At 40.7% G+C, this 9,731-nt stretch overlaps 1 protein-coding gene across 1 annotated transcript in view; it reads left to right on the top strand.

The window, feature by feature from the left end:
- Nucleotides 1-3,570: 3,570 nt before the first annotated feature.
- The window catches only part of LOC105532834 (histone-lysine N-methyltransferase SMYD3-like), a gene marked incomplete at its 3' end in the record, with an annotated part of 469,568 nt that continues 463,407 nt past the window's right edge, over nucleotides 3,571-9,731 (top strand). Inside the window, exon 1 of the mRNA XM_011971138.1 lies at nucleotides 3,571-3,755. Within this exon, the coding sequence (XP_011826528.1) occupies nucleotides 3,636-3,755 (120 nt within the window). The remainder of the gene's footprint in view (nucleotides 3,756-9,731) is intronic.

Raw genomic sequence — 9,731 nt, 5'->3', positions numbered from 1 at the left:
ATAGAGGTGGGGTTTCACCATATTGGCCAGACTGGTCTTGAACTCCTCACCTTGTGGTCCGCCCTCCTTGGGCTCCCAGAGTGTTGGGATTACAGGTGTGAGCCACTGCGCCTGGCCTCCTATGCTTTCTAATGCTGAAATAAAACTCTCAGTATACGCTACGGTCTGTGTGTGGTGCTTTATATGCACTGTTTTACTTAATCCTTTGTTAAGCGGTATTACTTTGAGGAAACAGATTGAGAGCGATTATGTAACATGGCCAAGGTCTGACACTTAGTAAGTAATAGACTTGGGTCTTAAATACTAGTCTTTTGGACTTTGGCATTTAGGGATGACTAGCCTGTATTACTTTTCCTTTGATCCTTCCTCAGGTAGGAGGTGAATTTAATAATTTGGATTTCTTGAAATAAATTAGACTCCAGAAAAACAGAATCCTGACTTTAAAACTGGGCTCCGTATTTCCCCTTGTTTGTTACTGTGCCAGTTTAAACATGTGCTTGAAAAGAGAAATTTACATGCTGCTTTTAGAGACGCATGTGTCTCCTAAGCACATACAACTGACAGTATTTTGCCTTCGCTGTGCTTGGAAGTTTTTATTTTAGTTATTTGGGCTTTAAAAGCAGCATATGATGGAGTTTCAATTTGTCTTAAAACCACAGAGTGCTACCATGATACATACATCAATAAACTGTAGAGTGTTTCTTTCTTTATTTTGCCCATGGAGATGTCTGACAGCTTTCAGAAAAAAAGGCAGCCACCTAAGTGACTAATATCACCCATTTGGAGGGAGATAGTTGAGAATTTCTCCCAGAGTATATCCATTAAAAATCACTTCTTTAGCCTCTCCTGTGTCTTTAAAAGCTTTTCATCTTTCCTATTTTGTCTTACATGTCCCTTCTTGTTACAGGAGTATGTATTTTAATAACAAATTTAATACAGTATTCAATCTTACAACCAGTTAATGTTAGCTGTATAGCAAAAACAAACATGTGCATCCAGTCAGTCATGCTCCAATATGGAATAGCCGTTACCCACGCTTGCGTTGTTCCCTTGCTCCCGAGTAGCTTTGAGAAATGTCATTCCTGTGAGTCTCAGCTTCCTTACTCTAAAAAGCTGATGATAGCGTCTCTTTAGATATTTGTACGAGTTGGGTGAAATAGTGTGCATTGTAGAAGAAACCACACCATAGTGGGGTGGGAGGGAGGACATGGCAGTGAGGTGCCTTTCTCTTTAAGAACTTAGAAGTTTGCCTTCTGGAAAACAGTTACAAAATCGAAACCCCGTGGCCAGTTTGTACTTCAACAGCACATATACTAGAAAATTAGAATGAGACAGAGAAGATTAGAATGGCTCCTGAACAAGAGTGACATGCAAATTTGTGAAACACTTCATATTTTAACATAAATAAACACAATGGCTAAAGAAACATACAGTTTTTTTGTTTTTTGTTTTTTTTTTGAGACAGGGTCGCGCTCTGTCACCCAGGCTGGAGTGCAGTGGCATGATCTTGGCTCACTGCAGCTTTTGCCCCACAGGCTCCAGTGATCCTCCTCACTAGCCTCCCGAGTAGCTGGGACCACAAATGTGCACGACCATGCCTGGCTCTTTTCTGTGTTTTTAGTAGAGATGGGGTCTCAGCATGTTGCCCAGGCTGGTCTCAAACTCCTGAGTTCAAGCCATCCACCCACCTCGGCCTCCCAAAGTGTTGGGATTACAAGCGTGAGCCACCACGCCTGGCCACAGACCTCTTAAAGAAACACATTATGGGCAGGCTTATCATCGAGCACTTAACATAGATATTTGAAAAAAAAATGTCAACCACAAATGTTAGTAACTTGTAGCACTTTTAAAAAGCAAACTTATTACAAAGCTTCTGTTTGGGATGACAAAAATCTTTTGGAAATAGTGGTAGTGGTTACACAACGTTTTGAATTTAATGCCATTGAAGTGTACACTTAGAATGGTTAAAGTGAAAATTTTATGTTATATGAATTTTTTTTTTTTTTAAAGTCAGTAAAGTGAATATTCGCAGGGCTCCATTAGGCATTATTTAGGCCAGAGAAAGCTAGAACTAGGACCATACTGCACAGATCTTGTGGCAAGGAGATCCTCTTTTCAGAGTCCAGTCTGGATTCTGATCGCTCACGTTCGCTGCTGTATTTCTAGCTCTAGGCCAGGACGTGCTGGATGAATGAATAGTCTGTTGTGCTTCACGGTTTATGCAACTTGTTGCTCTTGCTGTGGTGCCAGACACAACAATATTCTGATTATAGTTTGACTTCCTATGCAGGGAGAAAACATGAAGGTCAGAGGCTCAGTGTCCGGTCCTTTCACCCATTCGTTTTTTTATTGTAAATTAATAAATCGATATTTATTATACATTCTTAAAACTCCCCAAACAAGTTCAAGCTTTACATCTTGACACCAAGAGGTCTACTAGATACTTTTTATCAAGACCGCCCTCAGTGCATGTGAGGAATGTGAACCACCAAGGCTCCTGAGACCGCAATGAAGAGAGCTGTTCTCAGGGGGACTTGCTAGTAATATTTCCATCAACAAGTGCCCACATGAAACGAGTGCTTCGAAATGGGTTTCTTGTACTTCACATCGTCATTATCTCCAAGGAATGGGTTCCATAACTGTGGGGTTGGTTGTTTGCTTGTTTGTTTAATTCATAGTTTCCTATTCAAACAATGACTTGTCAATCACATTTGTTTCAAAAAAGATGAATAAAAATTTATTGGTCTCTTCAGGGCTGCAGTCTTGCTTAGAAATGAACTGAATCTGGAAATGTTTTAATTAAGAAATGTAACAGTTTCAAAGCTTGTAGTTTTAAGATGTGCTTGTTTTTTTCACAGTGGAGCTACTGAAAAATCCCTCAGCTACTTTGCTTTACCATTGTATTTTCTGCAATGATCCTCTCGAGCATTTTAAAAGAAAAAAAAATTGGTCCAAATTAGTTTTAAAAATTATTCCTTGCTTTCTGTTCTCTTCATGTCTATGTCTTGTGTTTCTTTGCCTGAACACAGTACATAAGAACCTCACAGTTTTCTCAGAGTGCTTTTGAGTCCTCATTTGATACCTTTTCCACTCTTCATTCCCATTTGTTTCTCCTTTCTTTTTTTTGTTCGAGATGGAGTCTCTCTCTGTCGCCCAGGCGGGAGTGCAGTGGTGCAGTCTCGGCTCACTGTACCCTCCACGTCCCGGGTTCATGTCATTCTCCTGCCTCAACCTCCTGAGTAGCTGGGACTACAGGCACCCGCCACCATGCCCGGCTAATTTTTTGTATTTTTGGTAGAGATGGGGTTTCATCATGTTAGCCAGGATGGTCTCGATCTCCTGACCTCGTGATCCACCCGCCTCGGCCTCCCAAAGTGCTGGGATCACAGGCGTGAGCCACCTTGTTTCTCCTTTCTTCAACGCAGATCTTCTGACCAGAGCTGTGGAACTGGGGTCGGAGTTGAGCTCGATCACCTACCTATTTAGCGCGTCACACCTACTTTGTATGTGTGTAGCAGACGTTTCTTCTCCTGTGTTTCCTCATTTTACGTTTCTTCAGTCACAATAGACGTTCCGTGAGGCCTCTTGCATAATGACTCTAAGGGGCTTTAGAACCGTTCTCCTGTGAGGTAACCATGCCTGTGATGTGGAGAGAGTGTGAGACTGGGAAGCAGAAGACCGGAATTTCATACGGCCTTTCCCACCACTCAGCTGAGGAGCCGCTGTTGCGAACCTCCTGCCCTGGTGGGATTATGGTACGTATTCAGAGGGGTCGTTTGGAGAGGAGAAGCACTGTCCACACGGACGGTGCTGGACTCTCACAGGCCGAGTTTTCATTGTCTCTTGGTTTTGGGGCTGGTATGAAATGAACTTGGGTCTTCTTCTGAAGGCTTTCAGAAAGTTAGCAATTAAGAATTTTAAATTCTGTTTTTTAAACTCACCCACCATGTTGTTCTCTAGTTTCAGAGTACTTGTACGTGGCAAGAGACTGTGAGGACAGGTTGTGAGACACTTTGAAATGATAAAAAACAAAACAAAACAAAAAAAACACAAAACCAAAACTCTGTCTGTCTAGCTCAACCATCATGTTAGCTCTGCCTCTCACTGTCTCTGAGCTGTACTAGAATTGTGCATGCTATAAAAAATAGACCGTAAAGCACCTGGTTCTGGTCCATATAATGCCAGTTGTGTTTGGAGAATGCAATAGATTATGGTCCTATGCGTATTGACTAGTTTTGCAAATTTTACGTCTTGCTGGCATTTCTGAAGCTTATCTATTTGTTTCTTCTCTGAATTCTTTTCAAAATCAGACTTAGCATCTTACTGGTTCCCTAATTAGTGAGTTAAATCTTTCATATGTGTTTATTAATTTTGAGAATCATTATTTTACTTTACAGAAAATTATTTCTTAACAATACAGTAAAAGAAACCCCCACAATTCTGGGAATTCTGGGAATGATTTGTGTTATTTTGAGCAAAGTACTGAGCTCTGGTTTTCCTCATTTAAAAAAAATAGTGAGGTTTGGCTGGGCACAGTGGCTCATGCCGGTAATCCCAGCACTTTGGGAGGCCAAGGTGGGTGGATCATGAGTTCAAGAGATTGAGACCATCCTGGCCAACATGGTGAAACCCCGTCTCTACTTAAAAAAAAACTACAAAAATAAGCTGGGCGTGGTGGCACACACCTGTAATCCTAGCTACTCAGGAGGCTGAGGCAGGAGAATTGCTTGAACTCGGGAGGCGGAGGTTGCAGTGAGCTGAGATTGCGCCACTGCACTCCAGCCTGGGTGACAGAGTGAGACTCTGTCTCAGGAAAAAAAAAAAATAATAATAAAATAAAAAATAGTGAGGTTTGACCGAGACAAACCTCTAGCCTGTGATTCTATGGTTTTATGATTCTATGATTCTACAATTTAATATTCTCGAAGCCCAAGGTCCACGGTCCTATGTTTGTTAATATTTAGGTGAAATGGCATAAAATCAAGGAACTAAAGTATCTTATGTATGTAAAAATTGCATAAGTTCTTTTTGGTATTTGTAGCACACATGTGCACATAAATTATTATTATACAAGATACTTTGGTGTTTGTAATTCTTAAAAAGGAATTACCAACATGGCAAAACCCTGTCTCTACTGAAAGTACAAAAATTGGCGCCCATAATCCCAGCTACTCAGGAGGATGAGGCAGGAGCATCGCTTAAACCCGGGAGGCGGAGGTTGCAGTGAGCCGAGATTGCGCCATTGCACTCCAGCCTGGGGGATAGAGCGAGACTCTGTCTCCAAAAAGAAAAAAAGGAATTATATTGCTTGAATTGCTATTGACAGTTTTCAGTAGTGAGGAAAAGAAGGGTGAGCTTTCTCCAGGCAACTTTTTAGATAAGAAGAAAAATTTATTTGCCTTTAAAAATTCTTGGCGTATAACACCATTAGTGCTTATAGAAAATGATGGCTGTTATTGAAGTCTGTGACTTTTTAAAACCATTATTAAGTTCAAAAAGCATTTCTAAAACATCCAGCCTTGCAGAGCATTGCATTAGGAAAGGTAAGAAACAAATGGAAACTTTTATCCCTGTTGTTTGGGTAGTCACTAGTAAGCATTAATATGGTAGTATGTCTGAGTGACCCCGGGCTACCATAACAAAACACTGCAGACTGGGAGACTGGGTGGCTTAAAAAACAGAAATCTATTTTCTCACAGTTCTCGAGACTAGAAACCTAAGACAAGGTTCTGGCCCACTAGGTTTCTGGTGAGGACTTTCTTCCCGGCCTGCAGATGGTGCCTCCTTGCTGAGTCCTCACGTGGCCCTTCCTCATGCAAGCACACAGGGAGGAAGGGAGCAAGTCAGTGAGCTCTCTGGTCTCTACCTCTCAGGACACTAATCCTATTGTATCAGGTCCCCACCCTTATGGCCTCATTTAACCTTAATTACTGTCTGAGAAGCCCCTTCTCCAAATAGATCCGGAGGGTTAGGGCTGCAACATAAGAATTTTGGGAGGACACAAACATTTAGTCCATAATCTGTGATACTGTTGGAAGCAAGAAGCCACATATCTCAGGTACAGATTGAGGATGGCAAGGAGTAGTCTCCCCAGAGGAGGCCTGGTCGTTGTTGAAGACAGCCAAGAGTTGGTGAGTTTGATGCCAATCTGGGTGCTTCTATAATTAGAAGATACTAATTGTACTGACCCATTACTATTTATCTGTTCTAATCTTTCAGTGGTTACAAGGTTTTCCCAATAGGAAAAAAGGGCAATATACTTGCTTTTCTTTCTTTTTGGATTTTAAGCCTGGGACTTCTTTGGGTCATGATATATATATATATATATATTTAGATTCTGTCAGCCTGTGTAACAATATCCCAGAAAGGACTAGTGTTTTATGTTCTTTCAACTCTTGGTTTTTCTGCCTAACCGCCTTTACTGGTTTGGTGCTCTTGGGAATACTGCCTCTTAGGGAAAAATAAAATCTGATCTTTTGTGGATCTTGGAGTGGCTTAGTTAGTTTAATATAATCTAGTGTGTGGAAAGGTGGAGTTATTTTAAGTCCTTTGGCTTTACTTCCATGCCTAATGCCTTTTCTCATCATTTATTAAAGCGCTTTGACTTTGATATGTATCATGTTAGCACCTTGTAAATCCTTTTAGTAATACCTTTCTATGATGAAGGTGTAAACACCGCTGTTTCTACCACATGTACTTCTCCCTCCATGTCATTTTTATGGGACTTTAAACCTGCTAATGTTCCAGGTTATTAATTTAAAACAGCCAGCCACATAGTAGAAGCTTCTTTCTCATCTGTGATGTCCTGACCTCATTTTACCTGTTTCCTTTTCAAATTCAGTTTGGAAATCTCAATTTTCATAATCTTTTGAGCTACTACTTCACTTCCCTGATGTATACAATTTAGCAGCCTTATTATTTTCAAGACTTTATACCAGGAGCACACATGAAATAATTACTTTTTTTGTTTTTTGGCTGCTGGACATACTCCCCTAGCTAGTCAGGATTTTTATTTAATTATCTTTCTTCATCTTGTAGGAAATGGAATTCCTATTTGCATTTTCCCTGATTTCTCACCTTGCTGCTTCTTAGCCTCGTTCTGACAATGTTTAAGGGATTTAGCTTGGACGTTGTTGGGTTTTTGTATCTCTTATGCCAACCTTCTTATATTTAGCTACATGGTTAGAGCTGCCCAATTAAATGGCATCCAGTAAACTGTGTTAGGGCTTGTGCTTGAAAATGCTTTGAAGACTCAGTTGATGTTTTCTCAAGTTATTCCTCAAGTTTGTAAGTTAGTCTAATTGAAAAGTATTGTCTGGAAAACTGCCTCGTTTACATGCAGATTTCATTGCTTGCCCTGGGTTGGCTTGTACAGACTTTGCAATCCTTTTGTTGACGGAGTTTCTCTTGTATGAAACACTTTAGCTACCTGTCCCTGGTTCTGGACTCCAGCTTTCAAAAAGCAACATAGACAATTTAAAGGGGCCTTAGATAAAAGCCAAAAATATATTTAGAAGATAAAGTTAAAGGAGCTACAATTATTTAATCTGCTAAACATAAGGGTGTAGAGAAATTTAGCAATGTGGTAACTGTGTCTTCCCTGTATTAAGTATGTGCTCATTTGTACTTAGGGGCTCACTTCGTGTCTTCTCAGCCAGATCTGGAAAACCTGGTGCTGTGCTTTTGCTTCAGTATCATCATTAGGAAGGATTTAGGCTTGACCAATGGAAGAGATGTTGAACCCTGGAATGAGGGTCTGGGGAGGAAAGGCATTGTGGGAATGACCTCTTGAGTCTCACTTCCTAGGTAAGATGGATTATGGGTAATGAAGGTGAAAGTTTTAAGGTGTCTTCCAGATACAGGATTCTCCTCTGACTGCTGCCATCAGTTTTATTTTTCTAACTGTGACTCAATGCGCTTTATGTGCTGGGAGAACAAGGTGCTTGTAACTGTTTCATAAATGTATTTCTTGACGCAGGCTGGTGAACAGGCCCAGGTAGGCTGTCATGTGGGGTACTGGAAAGAGCACTGGACTGGGAGTCATATGTCTAGGTGAGAACCCAGCTTTGCATGTAAGTGGCTACCCGACCCTGAGCCTGTTATGGTATCACTTCAGTCTTCAGTTGTCCCTTTTTACTGTGTGGGAGATTGGTCAGAATAATTCTCAAGTCCCCTCTGGATCAGTTCTATGTGTGACAGTGGGAGTGAGGTTATAATTATCAAGGAGGAAGATACACAAGCCGAGAGATGTGAAGAATAAGTGGAGTGAAGGCAGAGGTAATAGGAGAAAGGGGAAGGAAGGGAGACGGTGAGGAGGGTTTTTCGACGGGAATTGATAAGAGTGTTTGTGGCTACCAGGAATGGAGTTTTAAAAGTTTTAAAAGTTGATCTCTTTCACTCTATCTTTAATGTGTTGGATTTCAGTTGTGATGAGAACGACAGCGATAAGTTTTCACTCAGTCTCTCTTTTTAAAAATTAGATTAATTTGGCAGAATTTAAGATGGTTAACTCAATTTTCTCTTTCTGTTTCTTATATAAGTAGGTTACAATAGTACTCTTTCTTTGAAGATTTCAAATAATTCTTTTTATTATTAAAAATGCCCCCCTGTGAAATAAGCAAAGGTAATTATCTCTACCTCATCATTGGGGAAATGAAGGTACAATGTGATTAAACAATTTATTTGGGAATCCAGTATGCTGGTGTTAGAATTCATTTTTCAAATCTCTCTACTTGGCTTCTCTGCTTTAAGTTGTGTCTGTGTATCTGGAGGATCTGTTAGCCCACTGGTGCTTGGCACAACGGGTTGTAGAAGCACTAATATGTCTCAGAGAAGGACATCATTCATCCTCATGAACTCATCTTAAGGACTAGATCCCCAAAGCAGACCCCACATGTCTGTTTCATAATTCAGTAACTGAATTTTCTTATAAATAAAACCATACAAGTTAAGAAAAATCACATACCTATGGGGTGTTCTGACATGTCCTGTGTTTTTGTGTAGAGGAGATCTTCAGTTCCACAAAGTGTGAATCATGAAATGATAGAATTTATAATATTTTCTTGGAATTTCTCGGGTCCTGTAGATGTCAGACAGGATGTCAGAGGTACTGCCATTACTGAATAGTCTCAGCTCTGGGGAGTGGAGAGGATGTCAGCTGACAGCCTGAAATACTTGGCATTAATTTTGTAAGCACACAGATTCCTTACATCACAGCCGAGGATAATGTCAAGGATACCTCTTATTTCTACTGGAGCTGACACTAGCGCATCTGTTTGAAGGTCGGATGGAGGGAGAGTACAGGAAAACCTTTGTCCCTCAGTGCAATCATTTGTATTACAGATTTTTAAAATATACTCTAGGTGAGACACTGATGTGCCTTGCTCTCTTGAGACACTGCTTTGCATGGCCATTTCTCTCAGTGGAGTGAAACCTCTGTTCACAAGAGCACTTGTTTAGACATCACGGAGGCCCGTGGTTCCTACCGCTTCTCAGGGATGGGAATGCATGTGGAGAGATGGATGATGGTAATTTTCGTAGTTAAGTGATCACTTTATCTCTAGGAAACAAATGGAACCCATATGATGTACATATTATAGCAGAATATATTCCTTGCCTGATATTTTGTTGCTTTTAAAGCACATCACATCTCTTTATGGCTCGTTACGTCTCATTCTCTGTTTATGTCAGTTCTGGGGAGTGTTTATAAAGGGAGGCATCTCTTGCTGGAA

This window comes from Mandrillus leucophaeus, unplaced genomic scaffold (genome assembly GCF_000951045.1).
Source record: "Mandrillus leucophaeus isolate KB7577 unplaced genomic scaffold, Mleu.le_1.0 Scaffold989, whole genome shotgun sequence".
In the NCBI taxonomy this organism is placed as follows: domain Eukaryota; kingdom Metazoa; phylum Chordata; class Mammalia; order Primates; family Cercopithecidae; genus Mandrillus; species Mandrillus leucophaeus.
Note: the sequence above shows the minus strand (reverse complement) of the source record. Positions and strands in the feature narration are given on the sequence as shown.